This window comes from Botryllus schlosseri, chromosome 13 (genome assembly GCF_051294905.1).
Source record: "Botryllus schlosseri isolate E-star chromosome 13, Bs_hap1, whole genome shotgun sequence".
Classification (NCBI taxonomy): domain Eukaryota; kingdom Metazoa; phylum Chordata; class Ascidiacea; order Stolidobranchia; family Styelidae; genus Botryllus; species Botryllus schlosseri.
In genome coordinates this window covers 23704922-23730743 of record NC_137248.1, presented here as the reverse complement: position 1 = coordinate 23730743, position 25822 = coordinate 23704922, and the positions used below count along the sequence as shown (strand labels likewise).

At 40.5% G+C, this 25822-nt stretch overlaps 2 protein-coding genes and 1 long non-coding RNA gene across 4 annotated transcripts; all 3 read right to left on the bottom strand.

Moving 5' to 3' along the window:
* Positions 1 to 7715: 7715 nt before the first annotated feature.
* Positions 7716 to 10437, bottom strand: LOC145453777 (THAP domain-containing protein 2-like). Of its 2 annotated transcripts, XM_080331767.1 has the most exons (3): positions 10008 to 10437; positions 9128 to 9313; positions 7717 to 9041 (listed from the first exon to the last, which is right to left on the bottom strand). In XM_080331767.1, the coding sequence occupies exons 2-3, from the start codon at positions 9281 to 9283 to the stop codon at positions 8784 to 8786; spliced, it is 414 nt and encodes a 137-aa protein (XP_080187893.1). In that variant the 5' UTR covers positions 9284 to 9313; positions 10008 to 10437; the 3' UTR covers positions 7717 to 8783. The 2 variants fall into 2 exon arrangements, with proteins under 2 accessions (XP_080187894.1, XP_080187893.1); XM_080331768.1 differs by lacking the exon at positions 10008 to 10437 and having other exon boundaries at positions 7716 to 9041; positions 9135 to 9468.
* A 521-nt stretch (positions 10438 to 10958) lies between these two features.
* LOC145453774 (uncharacterized) lies at positions 10959 to 13923 on the bottom strand. Its single transcript, XM_080331765.1, has 2 exons — positions 11412 to 13923; positions 10959 to 11371 (listed from the first exon to the last, which is right to left on the bottom strand). Exons 1-2 carry the CDS (start codon positions 12436 to 12438, stop codon positions 11358 to 11360), a joined length of 1041 nt encoding a protein of 346 aa, XP_080187891.1. The 5' UTR covers positions 12439 to 13923; the 3' UTR covers positions 10959 to 11357.
* An 8057-nt stretch (positions 13924 to 21980) lies between these two features.
* On the bottom strand, positions 21981 to 23633 carry LOC145454662 (uncharacterized). Its single transcript, XR_013920198.1, has 2 exons — positions 23123 to 23633; positions 21981 to 22899 (listed from the first exon to the last, which is right to left on the bottom strand). It is a non-coding gene; the product is annotated as an uncharacterized LOC145454662 (long non-coding RNA).
* Between the last annotated feature and the right edge of the window lie 2189 nt (positions 23634 to 25822).

The window sequence follows — 25822 nt, the reverse complement described above, 5'->3', positions numbered from 1 at the left end:
AACGAGTCGCGAACGCAGTGGTGGGTATACAAGGATCGAACTGGCTCAATGACGGTGTTAAGCCATTTGGCTAAATTATGTTGTGCCGATCCACACATAGACAATATGTTTAAATCCCTTCAGTGTGCCGATAACTCTTGAAAAGAGGCACCCGAAAAGTCTTCGAGTTTAATAAATATCCTGCTACAATGGATGTTGTATTGAAAGCTATATTCAAGTTCTGTACCACGAACCAGCTATTTAAGTTTATCTTTGTGAATATTGTGTAATGGTTTGGGTAAATCTAATCTATGTACACTGTACAGAGAATCCAGGGATTTCTAGAAATCCGTGAGAGAAACATTTGGTATACTCTGCGACGAGCTTCGAGACCATAACGAAAAGCAGCCAGCAAATTATACGAACTCAATTTCTCTTGATTGGGCACGATGATTCGATTACTCGAATCTGAATCGAATATCAATTTTAATGATTCGATTCGAGTAGTAAAATATTATTTTTCGAGTACTGAAATTATACTGTAAGTTGATTTACTATCGAGAATTATAGTTTTGATAGTATTTTCCAATGAGTAAGCCTTGAAACCTTGATTGGCCGTGTAGCGACATACGAGACATAGTATACAAATCTACGAACGTTGCTGGAAATAATACATTTCCAAAGTCATGATCATCCCACAACACTGTCAAGAAGTGCAATACAAACGGTATGGTTGAAAAAACACCAAAGTTACTTTAATGTGACGGACAATAGGCGTTATGTTCTTTGTGGTGGCATAAAAGGTAGCCTACATATTTGAATTTTGGCATATAGTGCATTGTGTTTTGACGTCATCATGATGATACTTGACTCGAAACGTAATAAGTGATTAGGAATCGAATTACTCAGTTACTCGATTCTTCCCAGCCCTAGTAATATTTCTATATTTGTCATGGCGGAATGTCAGTAAGCCAGTTATTGCATAGCACACCATGACTAGAACTTGACGCTCTGCTCGATGACTTGGACTCGTTGGTGAATTGAAAATGACTTGACTTGACCATAGTCAAAACTATTAAAGTGCGGGATCGCCTTGTGACTTGTTTACAACCCTGCTCACTTATCAAGACTGAAATTGCTGATAATGAGACCAAATTTGTATATTTTTTGTAGTGTAGCCAGACATGTACACCAACCTACTCATTTAGTTAGTTTTAGTACTAAGTAGTTCTAGTTGTGGATTCGAAAAAGTGAATAGTTTCTAGTTCTGGATATTTGAAAGTGAGTAGTTCTAGTTCTAATTGCAGATTTTGAAAAGCTAGTTCTAGTTGAACTTCCGCATTTTGAAATTTCAGTACTTTGTATAAGTCTGGTGTAGTGGGTGGATAAACAATTACCACAGCAACATTTGTACCAAACATGCATTTACTGCATTAAAGTTTTACAGGGTGACTTCATGATCGGGAGACAGAGCGTTCCGTACTAGCCTACAGAACTGATGACGCAGCCTATCCCTTTCAGCCCCGGCTCATGGAGCCTTTTCCCTCCCTGAAACAAACAGAGCATGGGCTTAAGCTAATTTCCAATATGTAATCGAAATTTCCTTTCTGCTGCCCTTAAAATTCACAATTGCTTTTTCAGAAACTTAGCAAAGCACACATGAAGGTTGAAAGATTTTGGTCGACTGAAGGCGCGGTGTTTGGCTTTGCTCAGAAACTGCAATCCGCTAAGGCCAGAACGATACAGAGGATGGTGTGCGCAATGAAGAAAAGACCTTGTGGTGATCCAAGTATCGCTGGCCCAGACGTCGGAAATGCCCCGTGTGACTTTCTCAATAAACAATGCTCTTGCTTAACCAGATGTGTTTGTGTGCTGTTTCATTTTATTCAAGAGAGAAACTAAACTCAATGCACACTTGTACAGTTCCACCTTTTCCATCAGTATCCTCCACCTAGACCTGCGAAAAGATCAGATTAAGTTACACTTGCCTAACATTGCATAACAAAGGAATGGAATGACTTGGTTGTAACAAGAAAATGAAGGCATATTAGGTGAAAACCAAATTATGGCGTGGATGATGTACGATGGTTTACCAGCCCGCTGGTACGATTTCAATTTTGGTTGGTGATTTAGAGCTAAGGAAATCATTGTCTGCTGTGCAGCCACGATCAAAGCATCAGATGCTACCAAATCCCCTTTTCAGGTGGCATATATGACGGTGACTAACCTACGTACAACATATCCGTAGTTAGAAACTTGCCTTTGATGTAACAAATTTGGCAAGGGTTAAGAACACCTATCAAATCAATGTTGAAGTCCTAAAGTTTTCAGGCAACTCACCCAATGCTTCAGGGCTGTGGAGTCGGTAAATTTTACCACCGGCTCCGGCTCCAACTCCACACATTTTCAATATACCGACTCCGACTTAGAGTCTTTAAAGCGTACCGACTCCGACTCCTGGGTCTTTAAACGTACCGACTCCGACTCCAGCATTATTACCAATTTAATACGAAAATATATGCCACATTGTCGGTTGAATGACTATCATACAACCATTAAAAATATGCAAACATATGATTAACGGTGGCATGCTAAATTGTTTAATTATGGCACAGCTCGAATTATCCACTATGCAATTAACATGAAAGAAAGATTTGCTAAATATCCTTCCTTTTTCAAGTTTTTATAACATGGACTCTCTAATATCCTGAAATGTATGATTAAATAGTATATTCACTAGGTGTCACTGTGATTGTGGCTACGTGGGAAGAACGTCAAGACGTCTGCAGGACACGCGGTTCTGGTGCACAAAGCCTTAGCAGCTAAGCACCACTCATCACAAATACCCACCCACCCACGTCTGCAGGACCGCATAAACCAACATGTCCCCAGATTTATTAGAACACGTGCGTCACGCGATGTGAAAAGCTCACCCTTAACTCATCCACTTAAGATTGATGCTGATCGATCAAAGGCCATTAATTCTGCCATCGGCAAACATCTGTTGGATAATCCGATTTGTGCGAATAATTATCGAGACGACCGATTTCGAATCGTAGGACGAGGCCGTTCACAATTCCATTTGTGTGCCTTGGAATCAACTTTTATCAAAATACACCAACCAAAACTCTGTCAACAAAAGGAGTTCGTGTACCACCTAAAAATAGTACATTGAACGCTCTCTCATTCGAAATTTCATGCTGGTGACGTCATATTTTGTAATACGATTGTTGATATACAATGTTCTTTCCAATTCTCTACTAGTTGCTGACGATTACCCCTGACGAGTGTCAGCCGAAAATATTCGGGTTCATTTCAATATGAATATACTATTTAATTGTATATTGAAGTTCTGTACCTCCAAGAAGCTCTTGCAATGTATGAATCATTCAAAGATGGCGGATATCCAATCCTTTATAATAAAAATGTATATATAAAATTCAAGTGTAGCTCTTGTGTATGAGTCGTCAGCAACTAATAAATAAGAGATTGAACTTACTAATTTTGCCATTGCACACTATCCTGATTACAAGCACACACACTCTTACTACTAATAGACATTGGTCATAAATGGAATTTAGTTAACTAGTCAAAGACCATAGCCTATGTCTAGTCTACATGTACTTAATCAAGTATTCGAAGATTGGGAATTGCCGTCTTTCTTAATCATTTGTTCGACCCAATCAGCTAAGCTACACTACAAATATTTTTATTTTGTCAAGTCGGAAGCATCGTTTGGTCATATTTACATCATTTTTACAATTTTACAAAACCAGCCGATGCGTTTGCCCTGCTACAGTATCACGGTATAATTCCAAAAATTGCATCAATTTTGACTGCATCGCGGAAACGCATATTGCGGTTTTCTTCCCCTGTGCAACTGAGTTGTAATTTGCAAGTAATGTCTAATTTTATCTGTAACAGCTGTGGGCAAATTTTTCGGCCAAAGGGACACATGAGATTTAATAACCATTGCGCGGGCAACTGGAATGTTGATAACCTTTTTATAGTCGACCGATAGGAGCGAACCGAATTAGGTAACATTGCAAATAAGACTTATATTAATACGCTCTAAAATTGATAACAATATGTCATGCAACTGTGTAGTGCGCAATCAGGCCCTGATCGCGCCAAGCGCGAATTTTTTTTTGCAAAATAATGACTGAATTATATCAATAAATATGTTGCTAACATACATTGGGGGTCGCATCTGTATACCACTGGGCTCGTTTGGCAAGGACGGGATTATTCGACGTTTTGACATAGCAAAATCGACGGTATCAGGGAACATGCCTCTATCATTTTGTGCAAATGTTTTGCCGACGATCTCGCTGCGAGTGCACAAGCGAAGCCGCATGTTGGACGACACATTATCTCCTAATTGCAAATATAGTTAGATTCAATTCTGTGAATAATATGTATTTATAATTTTCAGAAGGGGGCTCAAATACTGAATGCAAGAAATCTAGTGACAATGAATCATGCGAATTACCGAGAAAAATTTCAAGTCAAACAAATCTGCTATGAAATATTCTACTTTATGGTCATATATGAAGATCTGGGATAAATGTGGCTGGCCCCTGGATACGTCAATGCGTCAGAAGAACTGTTGTTTTAGTCATCATCAAATTTTGCGGTCATGCTAATCAAATTTTGGTTGACCTAATTGCAATTGTACCTGATGTCATAAATAATTTCGAGAATTACCTCGAAGGCCATACCTAACCTTCGCGTGCGTTAAATTGGGCCTGCGTGCCACGTGCTGGCCGCACCTGATCTGTATGGTTATTAATAACAGTGATTGGTGGTACATAAAAATTCTATTGAAAATTCTTTGAAAGTAAATGTTTTCATGATAGAGAACTTGGAGTCGGAGTCGAAGTCAAGGTCATTCTCACAAACTCCGACTCCGACTCCAGTCAGTATTTTCCCCACGACTCCGACTCCAGCTATTATAGTTTTCACGACTCCGACTCCATCAAGCGAAACTTACGCAGACTCCGACTCCACCGACTCCGACTCCACAGCCCTGGCTGCATTATTTGGAGATTGTGTTCTACCATTCTAGCCGTGCTCTGTTTACAAAATCACAGAAAAAATAAGCTCACTAGTGACTACGTATTGTGAGCATACAGATATAAATCCAAGAATAATGCATCCGTAACACCATTACACACGAAGATCAAAATGCTGCAGGTAGCTGACCTCGAAATACAAGAAGCCCGAATGAACAGCGCGTTACCGTAACTAAAAGTTTGATTGACAACGTTCCGGTAACCCAGCTGCGCCTTTCGTGTTCATACTCAATCGGTCCCGTAAAAATCTTAAAAAATAAGCGCGCTCATACCGCCCCGAAAAACCAGTGTTATGTGCACATAGAGGGGTTACGGTAAACATTTTCGAGAAATGTTATTCCCGGAATCCCGGTATGAAAAGGGCCCATGACTACTAGGCCTATATGTAGCATCACTCATGTGAATGTAGCAAAGATTGGTCTTGTTCTTAATTTTCCATGTGGATGCCTGGGTGCTTTACCTGATAGAGGGATTCTAGCTGAGCAGACCTCATCGGCAGTTGGTGTGCTTGAGGTAAAGTGCCCCTAGAAATATCGTAACACAGTCGATGAGTTCATGAAATTTGAACTTGGGCAGAAATCACAGAAAAACAGTTTTCATTTGACTGCTACTGGATAATTACAAGTAAATCACTCTTATTGGCATCAAATTCAGGCCCAAATGCATGCAACAAATAGTTCTGCCTTTTTACTCTGCATTCCCGAACCTTCCTGTGCTTTGCGTTGGAAGGAAATGAATGGTAAGATCTGTTCGTACCCAGTTCATTGCCATTGGTGGCACTGCATTTATAAACACAGCACCATTTCGGCATTATATTTTAGTATATGTTACTAAATATTTTATTTCCTTTCCTATAATCCTATTATTGATGAAAAAATAAACATTCAACTGTAATCTTGTCGTTTTTATAGTCGTATACGGCTATAGTAATACATCGTAGTGCCAACTAGGCCCAGGTAAAGGCAGCGTCTTCCGTTGCTGCGCCGTATCCATGGCCATTGTCTCTCGACCAATCAGCGTTAAGTTTGGTTTACGGCCGTATAATGCGTTTCCATGATCGGCCGATAGGCCTGTTTTCGAGAGACTCGGCCGACGAACGAGATAATTTTGTTGCGCATGCACAGTTGCACACCACTGAGCTATATAAACACTGGAGTGCGTTACTCGCGATATTTGCGTGATCGATTGGCCGCCATCTTTGGGTTAAGTTGATGGTTGCGCGTTAAGCTGGTAGTCAAGGCAGAAGTGGTTGGTTGATGTGACTGTTTTGATTACTCTTTGGCCTGGACATAACGATTTCGATGGTTCGGACAAGATAAGGTTATATATGTGTCACCGTATGTATTCATTTGCAAATATCTTCCTGATGTAGATTGCTTAACTCGTTGTATCCAGGTAAATAAACATATGCTTCTACTCAAAAATTCCTGCTGGCCTTGACTGCTGTTTTCACAATTACTGGGATAAGTCAATTGTCATGGCATTGATAATTCGATTTGGATATGATACCGTTAATCCTAAGGGAGCTTGGTAATGTTGTCTTCTCTATCCCTACAGCTTCAGTTTCAGGTACTGTGTATGGCAATTTGATTTGGATATGATGCCATTAATCCTAAGGGAGCTTGGTAATGCAGTCTTCTCTATACCTACAGCTTCAGTTTCAGGTACTGTGTATGGCAATTTGATTTGGATATGATGCCATTAATCCGGAGGGAGCTTGCTGATGTTGTCTTTTTACTGATTATAGCTTCAGTTTCATGTACTGCGTCCTTGAATTATTGTTGTTGCAAGCACACACTGTAATTTACTATTCTTACAAATCTGGAAAAGCAGCTAACAGGCACATCTCAAGTATAAATAATTACCAAGCTATATCAAATGATTGCAATGGATAATGTCAGTTTTGTTGTTTATTTACCACTGTACTGTATCTATAGATAGTAAAAGCATCTATGGCTATGACCACCAGCTTCAAGTTATTACCGGAGACTGCCTCAGAATCACCCTGGCCTCGATTCGAAATATTCTAACTACAATGGCGCTGATGTCAATGCTGTTGCTGCCAGCTACATAGGGGCTATGAATACCACTGGCGGAGGAAAATTCAGCATCATGTGACATGACAAAGGCACAGCTACAATCAAATTTATACCATCTAATTGTTATTCTACTTATTCATTGTGTCAAAGTAGTCGAAATAAATCGTAGAAAGTGAAAGTAAGGATATGTGAGTTATGTGTAGCAATATGGGTTAGCGATTTCTGCAGAGGTGATCAAATGAGAGAAATAATATATTTAAATCATTAAATGAGAGAAACAAGATGAATGCATGAGTCCTTATTTAGATCGGGGTAGAATTGCCTAGTGCTCACTGAAATTGACGCTATGTTGGTTACAGCAATCTGCGCTCGGGAGTTTATTATCGTTATTGATTTGATTAGATCAATCATCGATGAAAAGATAGCAAGGTAACGCAATGACCTGAGGTAATCTACACCCACCCACCTTTCCTGCTAGATGAAGCATTCCTACCTGGTGCGTCTGCAGATCAACCATTTTTTCTGGGATCACGCAGTTGCTGCCTACCTACCTTCCCCACAAGACGATGCATTACAGCCTGGCTTTCGATCAACTATTTCTGGGATCACATGAAATACCACGCTGTACTGTCTCGTACCCAAACTTTCATTTTCAGAAACACTAGCTTCAGTCACGAGAAACGCAAGGTTTTGAATGATTTTTCTATTAAAATAAGTAACATAAAAAAATAAAAACAGAAATTATTTAATTGTTATTGACTTGACGTCACCCTCGACGTAATTGAGGGTGATTTGAAAGTAAAATGTGGGATAAGTAAGGGCTTAATATCTGCGAACGAGGTACAATAAACGAACCAATTCTGATCGTAATTGCAATTTGATAGACCAAATTTGCTGACCACGCCCATCCAGCAAAGTAGGCTACCCATTCTGCTAGGCAGTTTCTGATGAGTTTGAGCATTTGACAAGTATCTAAAATTACTTGGATTTGATGATTGGGTAAAATATGGACCGGGAAAACTAGACTCAATGTTCATGGACGATATGTTTGCCCGCAATGAGGAAAGCATAGCGGAGTGGCAGGAAAGCCCGTCGCATGTCAATGAAGCAACAGTTACACCGGTTTCGCTAAGCTTGTTCACGCAAATTTTAACCATATTTGCTTGTTCCGATGCTGTCAAACCATTAATGAAAAAGTATCCAAGCGGAATCTTCCAGGATGAATTGACGCAAACAGCCATAAAAACTAATACATCTTTTGCCAGTGGCAAAAAATCATCGTGCTCGCAGTCAGTACCCATGTCTACATATCCTCGATATCTTCTTCCATCCCAAAAAACCTGTTGGCGGATCGACATTTCATCCATCATTATGAAACATATTACAGGAGTTGTTGATGCCTCTACTTATCCTCTGATAGCAGAAAACGCAATACCAGTAACGCCAGGCTCAGCAGGAAATTTTCCATACCCGCGCCTTATCACACTCGGATGGGGAAGAGCGAGTTGAAAATTTTGACGCACAAAATTGTATGCCTTAGCAGAATAATACTGCAGCGTCATTGCAAAAATGTTGCAGTTCTTGGAGTATTTGACTCCTCTTCCACCAACTTGTAGCTTCATGCGCTGTAACAGCTCACTTGGTAGACGTCTGAATTTGTGTGACATCACTTTTCCACACAAATCGCTGATCAAATTATTTTTTTCAGAGATGCAATGACCTCATCCAGAGTTTTTACTTTTTTCCTCAGGCGGCATGTCCTGATTTTGGCAGCACGCAACCTCTTTTTAATTTGTACCACTCTACGGCGTTGCTGTTGAATGAGCTTTTGAGGAGAGGTACGTGCACAGTAACTGTGGTCGCGGAGAACTGCTTCACCGGTTTGTGCTTTACAATAACGTTTGTTATCTTGAAGTGTTGCTGGTCTCGCTTGCCGTTTGTTGGAAGCCTGAAATTCACATCAACAGAGGCTAGGGTAAGGGTATACTAATATAAACTTAACTTTAGAAGTAAATTTATAAATGTCTACTGTACCTTTGACCTCATATATTTCGGAAAGTTCAGAAATCTCGTTGGCACCGCATTCTCCCTCAAACGTATCAACTGGCCCACACGGTAAATGGCACTTTCCGGAAAATGATCGGAGCAGATAACTGACGATCTTGATGGAACCCAGTTTTTTCTAACCATCTTCCTTTCAGCGATTCATTAGTAGGAAACCTGCATTATATGGAGCATTGTATGAAGCAAATCATACTAAATAGTCAATTCTTTGTTATGAGCTATGATAAAAGCAGAAGGGACATAAAATAACTTGTCTGATAAAAGTATACATCTGCCACTTTTCACTCCATAGGCTATTGTATTCAAGATTGACGCAGGACGCAGCCTTCTAAAGAAAAAGCAGTTCAAAGGTAAACCTTGAAAAATATTTTTGAATTAAATAAATTGACAGTTTCGCACAAAGCTATAAGGACTATATAGATGAACTCGACTATGGAATTTGCAAATTCCACAGTATTTGTTTAGCATCTGAAAAAGATATCCTGTTTTAACTATGCTGATGAAAACCCATAGGCCATTAATTGAATCTTTTCCTTGTATTCCTACTCTTGCCTACATAGCGTAAGCAAGAATTGAATACTAAACTGATTATTGGCCGAACTGCTTGTACTCGATCATGGACAAAATACGAACAGTGAGATGGACATTATTACAGATTATTACAGATATTGATGATGAACATTACATAGAAGATATGGTGACACGGATTTCTGCTTGTAGTCTGGTCTGGTCATTTCATTCATATAGCTGCAACGAAATGTTCTCCTATCACTTTACCATGACCTGTTCATTACAACTGTGACTGATCTGGGCACGTCTGGCTGCTATGCTTATTCTGTTATTCACTTACCGGTGAAAATTTCTGGGGTATCGACGCTTTACCATCGACTCTTCATCACTACTGCCGTTACTATTACTTCTTGCATACGACTCACTGGATATCTTCTTCCGCCTTTTACTACACCCATATAGGCACAGCAAAGGCTACCACTACCACCTGATAAACGTACCATCTTCGACATGTCGAATTACACAGAATATCAATATACTGACACGAGATATTGGGCTGAAACAAATCCTGAATGTTAGAATAATTAGTCATTCAAAGCTCTATACGCACACAATACTACAGAACCAACACGAATCAAATATATTCAAACACTGACCGCTTTTCCATAAGCCCCTGTACTAAATCGATTAACCGAGTACCCACAATGCATCTGCGCATGGGGATCACGCAAATTTGCTTAGCCGGAGATAGCAGTAGTTCGGGGCTTGTTGCACACCCACGTCGACCGACGAGTCGGCCATATACTTCGTTTCCATGCTCGGCCGATGGTCGGCCGAAAGGCCATGACGCATGCGTTGTACATTAGGGTTGTTCAGAATTGACCGACTTTCAGAAAGTCCAGGTTTTCAGTCCGATTCCCATGCCTTATACCTTAAAACATATTCTGGCTACATTTTTTTGTAACTCGTCCCCTGCATCCGTGTGCACATTGAGCTGGAAGAATATCAGCTGAAAATAGGGGATTCCCCTAAAATCTGAGTGTCACGATTTTACCTAGCTTAGTTAAAGTGACATATAATATGGATTTATGCAGCTGTTGCGGTTTGGAGTGCTACAAAACCCCACTATATAAGGCATTCCTAGTTCAGGATATCATTTCCATGTCCCACACTGCCTTAGAACTGGAACTGCTCAAAACTACCTAAAACTGATAAGTCATTTTGTTGGATCACATATCCTACACCCCTCAAACCTACCCGGCACTGTTCATCAATTTCCTGGATCCCCATGTGCAAGAATACAACTGTAAATGTAACATCCACTCACAGCCACATAATAAACATCACACGAAACGAAAAAATAAGGCAATGAAAGAGATCTACTTGGCAAAATATTACATAAATCAGGTGGATGAAATGGTTGCTTTCGAGAAATCTGCATATCTGTTCCGGTGATCTTCCACAGCTTGTAGGAGGCTCGCTCGCTGTTTTTTGTCATCCGTTATGAACGCAGCATAGTCGGTATTTAATTTTACCATACGCTCTGCTGCATCATTAACTACTTCAACAGTATTCACAAATTCTTGAGCAGTCACGAAATCCGGATCAGTATGCCATTCCGAAACTGGAAGACTCAACCAATCATGTTCCACATGTATAGCATCAAATAGAAACCACGATTCTGGCCCAATCAAATCGACCATACTCATTGACTCAGAGTCAGAGATCAGACTGAGAGGCATACCTCTGCGAAATTGTTCAGGGATTGGCATTTTCAGCAATTTAGCAGCCATCGCTTCCTTCAGTTTGTCAGGAATCTTTGGATTAGCCGAGAACATGGTAAATACCACCATTTCCTCAGTTAGATACCATTGATGTTTTCGCAATTTCTTGTATGCCACATCAGCAACAGTGAGATCGCATAATGAAAAGTTTTTCATGTCATGAAGGAATTTGAGATCATTCCAAGGTGCGTCACATGCAATACCAGTTTTCAACCAAGCTGGAACATAAAAAAAAGCAATGAATGTATTGATTCGTTCCAACTTTTCAATGAACTCTTCAGAATAGTCCATTTGCTCACTCCACATTAACATTTTTTGACAGTACAGGACTTGACTCATCCATCTAGCGCTATGAGGAGCACCAGGCTTGCGAAAACGATGATCAACATATTTGTCATCCAAAATCGCCAAGGTGCCTGTTGCACATTCTCTGTAGTCATCTCTTATCAAGACTTCTTTCTGCTTTCCATCATATGGTTTCATCAGTGGAATTATTTCTTGCTTTGCTTCATCAGCTTTCATCGCCAACCAGCCGCCTTCAATAAACTTCAGCGTTTTATAGCTTCTTGATTTATCAATATGTTTCCACTTCTTGTTGAAGGTATTAAAATCCGTGTTTTCAAGGCCTGTGGTTGTCGATCCAAACAAACACTTCCAAACCTCTCGAATGACCAGTTCATAAATATGATGGCGACAGGCATTGTAGAAAACTTTCCTGTTTATCAATTCTTCAAGTAAAAGAACGGCACCTTTATTTTTTCCATTGTTTGAGGATGTTGTGTCAAACACAAGAGCTCTGACATTTTTTGTTAAATTATTAAGTTCCAGCAGTTCAAATGACGGATTAGCCTGTGCTTTTCCTGTAGCACTCTCCAGAGTTCGAATGCCAAGAAGTTTGGCCTTCTCACATGCGTTGGAATACGCAGACGATGCCAGCACTGCCAAGGCCTCAAATTGCTCTCCTAAACGACTCCTAGAGCTTTCCATCCCAGTGCAATGCAATGTGCTTTAGTGGATCGTTTGCTATTTTTTCAAAAATAGACTCAGAAATTTTAAAACGATTTGCAATGCGTTGTCGATAGGTTCCAGATCTTGAAAGAGGAAAGTCATTAGGATCACCATCGCAAGCTTTAATCAGCCTTGCAGTTATCATGGTAGCAGCATTATCGCTGACTTTCAAGCGATCAAAAAACTGGCATAGGTCTTTGTCGTTGAATAGGTTTACTGGCGCTTTTAGAGTCACAAAATAAAAGGAATGACCAGATGTCGACTGCGCCACTTCAAAATCACTGCTGTGGGAAGTGTCAGCAACCTGCGAAGATATAGATGAACTCTCTGTAAATTCACCTTCGCTACTTGATGCTGGTGCACTCTCTCGCACTCATGGTCCGTCTCTTTTGTTGCATGGTTTTCACTGTCAACACTGTATCTTTGCCACCAATCGTTGCTAATCACGGACCCCTTTGATCCTGATAAAATGTTATGTATTCATGTTTCTTATCGCCGGAGAGAAGTGTACTTGTTTCAATTGTCACCATCGCGTCAGGGGCTCCAATGCCCATAGCTTACTCAGCTTGGCTTCAAAGTCGCTTTGTTTTCTTGATACATATTGCTGGCCTGCAGATTCCTTTAGTGACAGCGATTTGTTTTCTGTTTTCATACTGTCTCTAATCTTTCAATGGCATTGACTTGTGTGATGGTCTTTGTGGCAGCCAGGAACCAAAAACCTATTACTTCATCTCCTACGTCCTGGATGTATAACTTTACTGGTTCATTTTTCGCATATGAATGCTCTCTTAGGTGTAACACATACTACATAACTTTCCCAAGAGCAGGCAGCTTCGATCCCGTAATGTTTCCTGAGATGGCCCAACTACGAAATGTTGTGTCTGCGACCGTGATCTTCTAGTTTTCTTCGATACTATTGCATTAGATGACAATTTTCTTTTTTTTCCAAACATTTCGCACAAGAGCTAAACCTAGAAGAATAAATATACATCAACTCAGTTAAGCAACAAAGAATAGTTGGAAACAGTTCTCTTATGTCAAACACATACTGCACAACTTGCGCAAGAATAGCCGGATCAGATCCAGTTATTGATTCTGGAAGATAATTATTCCTAAATTGGAAATACTCCTACCAGTATATTGTTATCTTAGGGAATAACATAAAATTCCGAGCAGCTTTTCCACAGTCACTGGAAAAGACATATACAAGCTTTGTTTTCTATCCCAGTATACAGGAAAGAGTATCAGGTCCATTAGATCGAATAATGCAATACTGCTTCAATACTATAATCATTAATCCTGCGCTATACTCGCTAACAACATAAGTCAAAAAGCCACCTCGTAAGTCCTGCACCTCAATCGTAAACAGAGTTCTTCAACAACAAAGCAGCAAAACACCTGACTAATCAATGATCCCCATTTCACTGCCGTGCCTAGCGCGTCATCAACGCTAGAACATACGCTTCACGTCAATGAGAACACATCAAGCCCCGAACTACTGCTATCTCCGACTAAGCAAATTTGCGTGATCCCCGTGCGCAGATGCATTGTGGGTACACGGTAAATTGATTTAGTACAGGGGCTTATGGAAAAGCGGTCAATGTTTCAATATATTTGATTCGTGTTGGGTCTGTAGTACTGTATGCGTATAGAGCTTTGAATGACTAATTATTCTAACATTCAGGATTTGTTTCAGCCCAATATCTCGTGCCAGTATATTGATATTCCGTGTAATTCGACATGTCGAAGATAGTACGTTCATCAGGTGGTAGTGGTAGTGGTAGTCTTTGCTGTGCCTATGGGTGCAGTAAAAGGCGGAAGAAGATATCCAGTGAGTCGTATGCAAGAAGTAATAGTGACGGCAGTAGTGATGAAGAGTCGATAGTAAAGCGGCGATACCCCAGAACTTTTCACCGGTAAGTGAATAACAGAATAAGCATAGCAGCCAGACATGGCCAGATCAGTCACAGTTGTAATAAACAGGTCATGGTAAAGTGATAGCAGAACGTTTCGTTGCAGTTATATGAATGAAATGACCAGACCAGACTACCAGCAGAAATCCGTGTCACCATATCAGCTATGTAATGTTCATCATCAATATCTGTAATAATCTGTAATAATGTCCATCTCACTCTTTGTATTTTCTCCATGATCGAGTACAAGCAGTTCGGCCAATAATCAGTGTGGTATTAAATTCTTAGTTATGCTATGTAGGCAAGAGTAGGAATACAAGGAAAGATTCAATTAATGGCCTATGGGTTTTTATCAGCATATAGGTAAAACAGGATATCTTGTTCAGATTCTAAACAAATACTGTGGAATTTGCAAATTCCATAGTCAAGTTCATCTATAGTCCTTATAGCTTTGTGCGAAACTGTCAATTTGTTTATTCAAAAATATTTTTCAAGGTTTAACTTTGAACTGCTTTAGCTTTAGAAAGCTACCTCAATCTTGAATACAATAAGCCTATGGAGTGGAAAGTGACAGATGTATAATTTTATCAGACAAGATATTTTATGTACCTTCTGCTTTTATCATAGCCCATAACAAAGAATTGTCTATTTAGTGTGCTTTGCTTCATACAATGCTCCGTATAATGCAGCTTTCCTACTAATGAATCGCTGAAAGGAAGATGGGTAGAAAGCATAAAAAGAAAAAACTGGGTTCCATCAAGATCGTCAGTTATCTGCTCCGATCATTTTCCGGAAAGTGCCATTTACCGTGTGGGCCAGTTGATACGTTTGAGGGAGAATGCGGTGCCAACAAGATTTCTGAACTTTCCGAAATATATGAGGACAAAGGTACAGTAGGAATTTATAAATTTACTTCTAAAGTCAAGTTTACATTAGCATACCCTTACCCTAGCCACTGTTGATATGAAATTCGTTAATTTGAAATTCGTTGATTTCAGGCTTCCAACAAACGGCAAGCGAGACCAGCAACACTTCAAGATAAGAAACGTTATTGTAAAGTACAGACTGGTGAAGCAGTTCTCCACGACCACAATTACTGTGCACGTACCTCTCCTCAAAAGCTCATTCAACAGCAACGCCGTAGAGTGGTACAAATTAAAAAGAGATTGCATGCTGCCAGAATGAGGACATGCCGCCTGAAAAAAAAAGTGAAAACTCTGGATGAGGTCATTGCATCTCTGAAAAAAAATAATTTGATCAGCGATTTGTGTGGAGAAGTAATGTCACAAAAATTCAGTCGTATACCCAGTGAGCTGTTGCAGCGCATGAAGCTGCAAGCTGGTGGAAGAGGAGTCAAATACTCTAAAGAACTGCAATCATTTGCAATGACGCTGCAGTATTATTCTACTAAGGCATACAATTTTGTGCGTCAAAATTTTCAACTCGCTCTTCCCCATCCGAGTGTGATAAGACGCTGGTATGGAAAACTTCCCGCTGAGCCTGGCTTTACTGGTATTGCGTTTTCTGCTATCAGAGGAAAAGTAGAGGCATCAACAACTCCTGTAATATGTTCCATAATGATGGATGAAATGTCGATCCGCAAGCAGGTTTTTTGGGATGGAAAAAGATATCGAGGATATGTAGACATGGGTACTGACTGCGAGGACGATGATTCTTTGCCACTTGCAAAAGATGTATTAGTTTTTATGGCTGTTTGCGTCAATTCATCCTGGAAGATTCCGCTTGGATACTTTTTCATTAATGGTTTGACAGGATCGGAACGAGCAAATTTGGTTAGAATTTGCATGAAGAAGCTTAACGAAACAGGTGCAACTGTTGCTTCATTGACATGCGACGGGCCTTCCTGCCACTTCGCTATGCTTTCCTCATTGGGGGCAAATATATCCTCCAGGAACATTGTGTCTAGTTTTCCCAATCCATATTTACCCAATCATCAAATCCAAGTCATTTTAGATCCTTGTCACATGCTCAAACTCATCAGAAACTGCCTAGCAGAATGGGGTACTTTGCTAGATGGGAGTGGTCAGCAAATTTCTTGGAATTTCATCATTTTACTGCAAAAGCTACAGGCTTCAGAAGGTCTGAGACTTGCCAATAAGTTGAAGAAGTCTCATGTTGAATGGCAGCAACAAAAGATGAAAGTAAATTTGGCTGCTCAAACAATCAGCAGCAGTGTTGCAGATGCAATAGAATACTGTGACAAGAACCTTAGAATGAGATGCTTTCGGGGTAGTGCTGCTACTGTCAAGTTTTTGCGGAGTTTTGATCGCCTTTTTGATATCCTTAATTCGAGAAACCCGTTTGCAAAAGGATATAAATCGCCTTTAAAGGAGTCAAACCAGCATTTGTGGCGTCCATTTATGGCTGAAATGATGGATTATATTGTCAAATTGCAGGACCCCTCAGGAAAGCCTATTGTTGAATCTCGCAGGAAAACTGGGTTCCTCGGATTCCTTGTTTGCATAAAGAGCACCCAATGCCTTTTTGACGACCTAGTGGTTACGAAAATGGTGAAGTACTTGCTGATGTACAAATTCAGTCAAGATCATCTGGAGTTATTTTTTTGTGCTGTCCGTAAAGCAGGAGGCTTCAACAATAATCCTACTTGTCTGCAGTTTACTGCTGCGTATAAAAGGTTATTGATGAAGTTGGGAATCCGTGCGTCATCAGGAAATTGTGAAGAAAGAGATTCAACTGCCATGTTGGAACTCTTGGATAATTTCCGAATTCAAGAAAGTGGACTGTCTCTTTCTTCTGCAACCCTGATCAGGAAGTATGACCTGGAAGAGAAACGGCCCATGCAAGACGAGCATGACTACTCCGATGTTCCTGAAATTACAACTTTGTCAGAGTACAAAAATCAAGCTATATCATACATTGCTGGCTATGTTGCCAAGTCCGTGGCTGAGCGATGTGTATGCTCTACGTGTAAAGGGTCACTCCTGGTAGATTCAGCAAGCATTGGCAGTTTCCTGCAATTCAAGAACAGGGGTGGCCTAACCAAACCAGCTAATGGCGTTATTGCAATATGTGAGGAGGCTGAAAAATGCTTCCAGCGAATGATTCGCGTTACTTCTGGGAAGTTACCTCACTGCAAGGGCTTGATCAATGCGTTTGCAACTGCTATTCTGTCAAACATGTCTTGTAAATCACCTGCTTTCCCAGAGCTTGAACACCATATTTATGACACCTCGGTGGGTGATGATCACGTGATTACTTTGACAAAAGACATAGCTAAGACCTATTGCAAGATTAAATTCAAACATCTAGGAGTGGAATACAATCAAAGGACATCAGACAAGAACGTCCGCAGAGTGTTAACAAAGCTGATTCTTTTCAAAAATCAGTAGCTGCCACAGATGGTCAGTTATAAAATACATCTACTCGAGTTGAGTTAACGTCCTTCCTCAAGTTGATTGAATTGTCGAGATGTTGGCAGAGCATATTTCAAGCCCATCTGAGAAAGATGTGATTCGCCGACTCTCCAAGAGAGGTGTCTCAGGTTGCTCGTTTACAACTTGCTGAAGATCCTCGCCAGCTCGAGGGGCAACAACGCGCTCGGAGTTCCCCTACTGGATTCCCGCAGAATTTGGGAGAACGAACAAAAACATCTGGACTGCATTAAATATCCAGAAAGTGTGTCGTTATATACCCAGACTGGCACCCTCGTGAAAGTGGGCGTCGCATTGCCAGTCTACCGCTGCGCTAGAGGATCCACTTCTCTGGACTCTTTCCATTTGCACCTGAACAGGTTTATTCCTGGATTTATTCCTGGATAAGATTGTTTATCAGCCGTATGCCGGTGCGCACCACGGAGCGTTATAAACAACCAACATCCAGTGGTTTCAAACCTTTTATGGTCGCGACTCACTCTCCAATTTGAAAATGTTCCGTGGCCCAGATCAAAATTTGACGATCTGATTGCTAAAAGAAGTCAGCACCTTTGCCCAGACTTACTCACGGGCTATGTTGGAAGCTGATTACGTTCAACATATTCGCAAACCCCAGAATAAAGGCAGACGCCAATTTTCGTTCAACAACGTTTACCACAGATTCGGCCTATGGCACATCAAAACATACAGCGAAATTTGTCTCCGCTCTACGTCCAACAGCCTCTGCCAGTCATTCAGCCCAGAGTGCATCAGTACATGCGGGAAAATTCGCCTTCTCGATGCATTCAGCAGTGTGAACCGGCTTTATCTGTCCAAATACCTGGATATTCAGTGAACGTTCAACCACCGACTTCATGTCTTCTACAGCAGGCCAGAGGACAGCAGGATCAATCTATTGCGGTATGTCACTATCCCATAACCGTGGCAGGAACCGTAACTTCGCAGTTGCCTTTGACCCCTGATGGCTTGTCAGAACCGTTATTTCGAGGTTCTCAGGCCCGGTTACATGTGTCAGCATCTTCGGATAAGATTAGACCTATTCACACGTGTCCTTATCAGCAGGGCTTTGGAGCAGTCGTAAATTTGCATTGCTCCAGCTCCGGAGCTTTCTTCTATCATACATTAGCTCCGGAGCAGCATTATTAACACTGCTCCGGCTCTGAAAACTATCGAAGGTGTCTGTCTATATCGGGGGTGGGCAACCCGCGGCCTTCGGGCCATATGCGGCCCGCGAGAAGGTTCTGAGTAGCCCAAGAGCTAATTTACCATTATATTATCGAAATTGAATTGCTCAGATTGTGAACTTGCAAGGCCAACCAAAAATATGATTAGTCTGGCCAGGGCACCTGGGATGATGATGACTAAAATATCAGTTTCGACGCATTGGCAGATCCAGGGTCCAGTCACATTTTTAGTAAATCGTCGTACTACAATAAACTAAAATAGTAGTAAAATTTTTCTTCACGCTTCGCGTGTTTAATTGTCACACGATTTCTTTCTTTGTAGCCTACCCCAACCTGAAAATGAAAAAAACGTCTGATTTGGCCGATTGAGTCTAGCTATACTCGTAATTACGAGAGAAAGTATTTTTGCGTTTGCTTTTGCGCTCGCAGAAAGATCGTTGGCGGTGAAATGTAGGCACAATATGATTGTCGTATATTAGCGGAAATCTTCGATATCGATATGTCCAGATGACGAATAGTCATGTCCTTGCAAACTGGGCCCAGCGGGCGGTATACAGTCGACCCGCAATATACCCAAGTAATAATAATATTACCTTCGAAAATTTTACGCGCCTGGCGCGGCTAGTGGGCAGTGCACTCGTTCGTCAATTTCATGATGCCCTTTAGTCGAAAATGTTGGCCACCCCTGGTCTATATAGATTAATTAACCCGTAGGAACCCGTAGGTTAGGTATCTATAGTATTCTAGAGCAGTGCCCTTCAACCTTTTCCGACGTGGTACACCCTTTTAACGTTTTCTCAAAACTCGTACACCCCTGTTCATTAAGGGTCTTCAAAAATGACTTTTTTCCTCAAATCGTACTGGCTAGCCTACTTGATAAAATTGTTAGGCTACCCAACTTAAGCCTACACACCAAATTTGGTTCCATTCCAACCAGTAGCCGCATGGCTACGGGAGAAGAAAGTTTCTATTTAATATGTAAAAATAAATAACGAAAAATGTGAAATTTTTCTGTTCACCCCATGAAAGTATTAGGTTGTCTATAAAAATGATGTTCTTCAAATTTGGTTCAATTCCAACCAGTAGAAGCGGAGTCATTGCCGTCAAAAAAAATGGATTTGAATAAAATAGTATTTGGTCACAGAGTCTATTCGCAGCCAGTTAGGCCGCCCGCCACGCAAATTGGAATTTATTTCGTGTCAGCCCCAAAACAGCATGACATTACGAACGAAAGAGGGTTTCGATTTCAACATGGAAGCTGTTTCGACCCTGGCTGGCTACGTCACTTCATTTATGTGCATTATGTGTATTTATTAACGTCGGATAGGAAGTACCGATTCAAGAAGTCTGGGCTATCGCGGTGGTTTCCTCCAAAATCACTAAAAGACAAATGACTATAGCTGAACACATGTTTGTTAACTGCATACTTTCCAACCCCAAACGGAACCATTGGTCTATTGCCGACGGCTAAATGAATAGGAGAAATATTAGCTTATGACATCACAATCAAGCGGTGTACAGTATTACCTTCGAGATAACATCGTACCATATTGCTCATTAACATGTGCGTCGTCAACCTGTACTGACCCATATACCTGCCTTGATAGCTAGCCATCGGCTCATTGTAATTCGGACCTGGTACACCCCTGTACACCCCATCCGAGTGGTACACCCTTTGCAAATTCTGGTACACCCTAGGGCAGGGGTGGGCAAACTTTTGAACTCGCGGGCCGCATTCAACATCTGAATCCATTCGTGGGCCGCACTATATAAAATTGGGATTATAAACGAAAACGCAATATTGATATTTGATTATATAGTGAGGACATGGAGATAATATACGTAAGTGCTTATTTAAAACAAGCCAAACATTGCTTTGATGATACACGCGTCAGAAACATATAGTGTCGAGATTTCATAGGCTGGCGGACCTCATTAACCAATTTGTCAAAACTGTAGAGATGAAAGTCGCGGTTGGCCCGATTCCTAAAACAGGATTGAAATTTTAATCTGTGAGCAGCGATCTGTTCAAAGATGTACTAAGTCCACTTTTGGTTCAGTTCCAGGACACACATCATAACCATGTTAGCTTCAAACACGCTTCGCTTCTACTATGTGTAGATAAAATATAAATACCCAATTCTACGCATACAAACGAAGCTACCTAAGACACGCCCTAATCGTTTTTTTTATAAACACAACACTGGAATAATTAATAATGGATTGGCCAATCTGAAATCCCAATCGTGATCCAAATTATGTCAATCTCGTTGTAGCTATCCCGCTGTGATATTAAGTATTTACCTTAGATCAGTGATTCTCAAACTTTTTAAGTCACGTCCCCCCTTATGATGGTGATAGACTTCGCGCCCCTTATCGTCTTATCACAAAACGCAACCAGGATGTTAGTAAACCTAACGGGTAGTTTGATGGCATGGAAGGTTACGACTGTGGATGAGATATTTTTAAATATGTAATAAAGACTAAATACAGAGCAATAACTTTGAATTGGATGTAAATCGCGCGAAGCGCTAAATTTTTTTTCATTCGAGCTCAGCTTCGCCCCCCCCCCTTCAGAGGCTTTCACGCCCCCAAGGGGGGTCCGCCCACCAGTTTGAGAACCACTGTCTTAGAATTACCATGGTGAAATATACTAAGAAATAGTTAATCAAGTCCCTGCATTAATTCGATTTTTAGTACGCATTTTATCAATATTTTTTAAAAGTTTATTTAGACTCTCGCGGGCCGCACAGAATGGTGTTGCGGGCCGCATGTGGCCCGCGGGCCGTAGTTTGCCCACCCCTGCCCTAGGGCATAGGTGTATGGGAGGAAAAACTTTTGGGGATGCGAAAATTTTTTTGCCCAAATAGACGATGAGCGACTAAAGTAGTTATAAAGCCCCTAATAGTGTAAATGACGCACTGGGAAGAACTTTACCCATATTTAGGACAAACTGCAATACAGTCAAAGCAAAGATAACCCATCTGAAGCGAAATACGAAATATTTCAAGGCTCGGATATTTATGAGCAGTCAGTATCACCAATTCAAAAAAAGTATTTGTCTCTGCCATAATGCATACCAAATAGGCCTACATCAATGATGTGCTCAATATTGACGATAGGTAAAATAACGCCATATTGGTCAGTCGTGCCTGACCAATAGTCTATCTGAGATATGTTTTTTAGTCTTTTCAACTTCGAAAGTGCACTTTCAGAACTGTGGTCAAGAATTTTTCCATCGCTGTAAGATGAGTCTTGCACTTTGCATGATTAACAAATTTATGAGGCATTCTCCATTGTGAATACTTGAATCCATCATTTGATTTGTTGAATTTCAGGCATAGACAGCATTTCATAGTCTTGTCATTTTTGTTACAAGTTAACCAGAGATGAGTTTTGATGACTTGAGATTTCGTTTTGAGGAGTTGAATTGAAATCTCTCGTTTCTCATTGCCATGGGCTATTTCTTTGGATTGTAGCATTGTAAAATTTGTCGATGAGGCTCCATGTTGTCGCCAGCAGATGTTTTGAAATCATTGATCATTGCCGGATCAATATTTGATAGTAAATTGTTTCAAGATTTGCTATCACACATGTTACTGGCACTGACTGAAGAAAGAGACACTTGCAGAACAATCGCTGCAACAGTAGTTATATCGTGATCAAGAGTTTCCATGGGCTTGTGCACTGTCAATTGGTATCATCAGTACTGACGGCTTGAATGTTCCATTCTAATTGGCCGAGAAATGGGTGTAAATGTTCACTTTCTTCGTTCAAGCTGATCTTAAGCACTAAATTCAATTGAACAGTTAGCAGACTTTATATTCTCTTCTTTGTAGGATGCAGCATGCAGATAGGGATTGGCGGCAGTTTTTGCATGTCGGTTGATGTCTGAAAACTTTCTCTTTTGATGCTTATCCATTGGATTACCTGGGTAAAATTCAAAAACTTTACTGACTTTTTAGTAGTTACACTATTTTTTGACTATTTTTTGCTATTTCTCAAGTTAGCAAGCAACTGATCTCCACTTACATGGTAGACAATAACTGTATACCTGATAGACGAAAACTACAAGAACTAGTTTGGATACTGCTTATCATGAAAGCCAACATAATTTCATGCAAAATCCAATTAAAAGAAATATACAGCTCACCTGATTTCTGTATAAATTTCGAATCCAACAAATTCCCGACAGCGCGACACATCTTATTCTCCCTCAACCAACACACCCTCAGGCTCAGCTTACACAAAACACAATGACATTTTTCATTGCAATTCGGCATGACTAAAGTGGCAGGAGCCAACAAACCAAACATATATTCTGCAGGATTAGTGTGCGATGAACCATAGCTGCAATAATAATGTCTGTGATATTAGATTGCTTTTTCCAATATATGATTTAACGATATGATATCATTTTTACTATATGCAGAGATTATCCCTTGTTTTATGCGACCATTATCTCTGTCCAGTGTTGCCACTCTAGGTTCCAGGAAAAACACAAGATTATGTCGTGAAAAAACACTAGATTGGCGAAAAAAACACTAGATTAGTAAATTGCTGGAAAAATTTGCCGTTGCCAAGTAATCATGATGACCAAGGTACAAATCCATAGATAAGAAGTGTTCCGTACATGAATTCGATACATATGCATGATATACTGCATGATTAGGCTATTCGACGATAATTAATGAAACGAATTGATGATACTGCATTCAACGAAAATTAATGAAACGAATTGATAATACTGCATAATTATTCAACGAAAATTAATGAAATGAATTCAATAGCGCAAAAAAATGAAATATTGTCACTTTCGAATTGTACGGGGTCATAAAAATTTATCATTCGATTGTACACCATCCATCAAACATGCGTATCTTTTGTGTGGCATCTTGCTCACTACCGTACATCTTCAACCAAACAATGGGGGTGTTCATGTCCATGTGCAGCATACTTCATTTCCACGAATGCTGTGGAATGTGGCAATGCTAAGAGATTCGTCATGAGCTTCCCCAGTAAAGGGAATTTTGATTCACCAAACGCAATGTGCACAGATTTCAATTTTTGCAAAAATTCTGTTGGAGGGCACCTGCAACTCATTTTGCGATCTTGCCAAAGCAGCCCATTCTTCCGACAAATCATCAAGCTCATCAAATAATATCACAGAGGGAAATTGCACAGCTAGAGGAATGATTGATTTTACTATTCTTTGTGTTGATTAGGCTGTTAACGGATTCTATACACTCAAGTATGCTGTCCTCGGCAAATGAAAGTCTTGCCCGAAATCTTGCAGTCGAGTTCAACAAAAAACGACAGAGCATCAGACCGAAATCGCTCTTCATTTTTTCAGAGACTTTCGCTCATAAGTACGGATTCACAGCGCACCCTGTTACGTAATAATTGCTTGTTACTGCACCACGACATAGAATTATTGAAAACAAACACAGCCAGACACACTAAATCGCCTTATCAGCGATAATTTAGCGTATTAATTAGTAGTCTAACCTTAGAATATTCATTGTTCGCACAAATGCAGAAAAACACTAGATTTGCAAAATTTTGCGAAGAAAAACACTAGAACACTAGGACGACCGAAAAAACACTAGATCTAGTGTTAAAACACTAGGAGTGCCACCACTGTCTCTGTCTGTCAGTCATGTTCATCTCATATCCGGATTGATAGACTGAATATGTTGGTTCACCTATGACCTCAAATGTTTTGTTCCAACCCAGTGACCACAACTGACGAGTCTACTACGTTCAGGTTGTCGTGTTATTTTTGGCGATAACCAAAAATCTTTGATGAGCAACAAGAAATTTAGCAACCTAAAAGCTGCATACTTAGGAAATCCATGAAGTAAACTTTCTTGACGTTTTTAAACTTATTGCTTTGCAAGAAAATGTAGGTACAGTAACTGTTTCAAAGAAAAATGCAGGTACACGTACCGTTACTGGTAACGTTTTCTATTACTACGTGGGGCTGACCAAATCTAGGATTGATTCTATTCAAGATTGCAAGTCTGTTGTCAATCATTGGTGTCAATCATTATTATCTCATAACAGTTTGTATGAATTAGAAATATGAATATCTTATGCCATAGAAGAAGAAGCGGAAAATATTGACTTTACGGCCATAAGAAGATGGAGAATTTGGTGCAGATGGTCCATCGATGACATAGCGGACTTTGATACGGCCATGATATGCTGAAACTAGGATCTAAGTGGAAAAGGTGTCTGAAGAGGGGAACGCCATCCATTCGAGTTCCGGGCTAATGTGATAGAGCAGTGGTTCTCAACCTTTTTTGACACGCGCCCCCCTTGGAGATGGTCAAAAAACTCGCGCCCCCCTGCATTTATCGTCATGTCAAAAAGAGCACATCATCTAATACAGAGGTGGGCAACGTTTTTGATAATCATTACCACATTTCGATTGCTTATGTAGCGTAAGGTCGCATTCCAGGGCATAGCCGCAATGAACGATCTGGACGCAAAATTACTACGGTAAACTGTCCATATCCATTCCCGGTGAACTCCGGACTATTCTACTTTTCACAATGGCCTATTGTACGCACCGAAATCGCGAGTGGCACTGTTATGAATAGTTGCCGGGAGGTGCATATTGTCGCTCCGAGCGCGAAAATTTTTCAGGGCCGCGAACGAATTGATATTTCTTGCCAATTCCCATTCCGGCTCAGATTAAGAAGAGCGCTACTGCATTAAAATAGAAAAATGAAGTCTTGTTGAATTGGGCGGAGGGTGAAGAAAATTTCAAGATCAATTAATATCTCTCGAAAATGCGGGAGTGAATTCGTAATTGCAATTTGCTTGTCTACGACCGCCAACACATACT

Bases quoted from the DNA above. Each gene is read 5' to 3' on its own strand.
- LOC145453774 (XM_080331765.1), bottom strand. From the start codon at position 12,438: ATGGAAAGCTCTAGGAGTCGTTTAGGAGAGCAATTTGAGGCCTTGGCA.
- LOC145453777 (XM_080331767.1), bottom strand. From the start codon at position 9,283: ATGGTTAGAAAAAACTGGGTTCCATCAAGATCGTCAGTTATCTGCTCC. The intron at 9,042-9,127 runs GTACAGTAGACA...TGTGAATTTCAG, and splicing joins CGAAATATATGAGGTCAAAG to GCTTCCAACAAACGGCAAGC.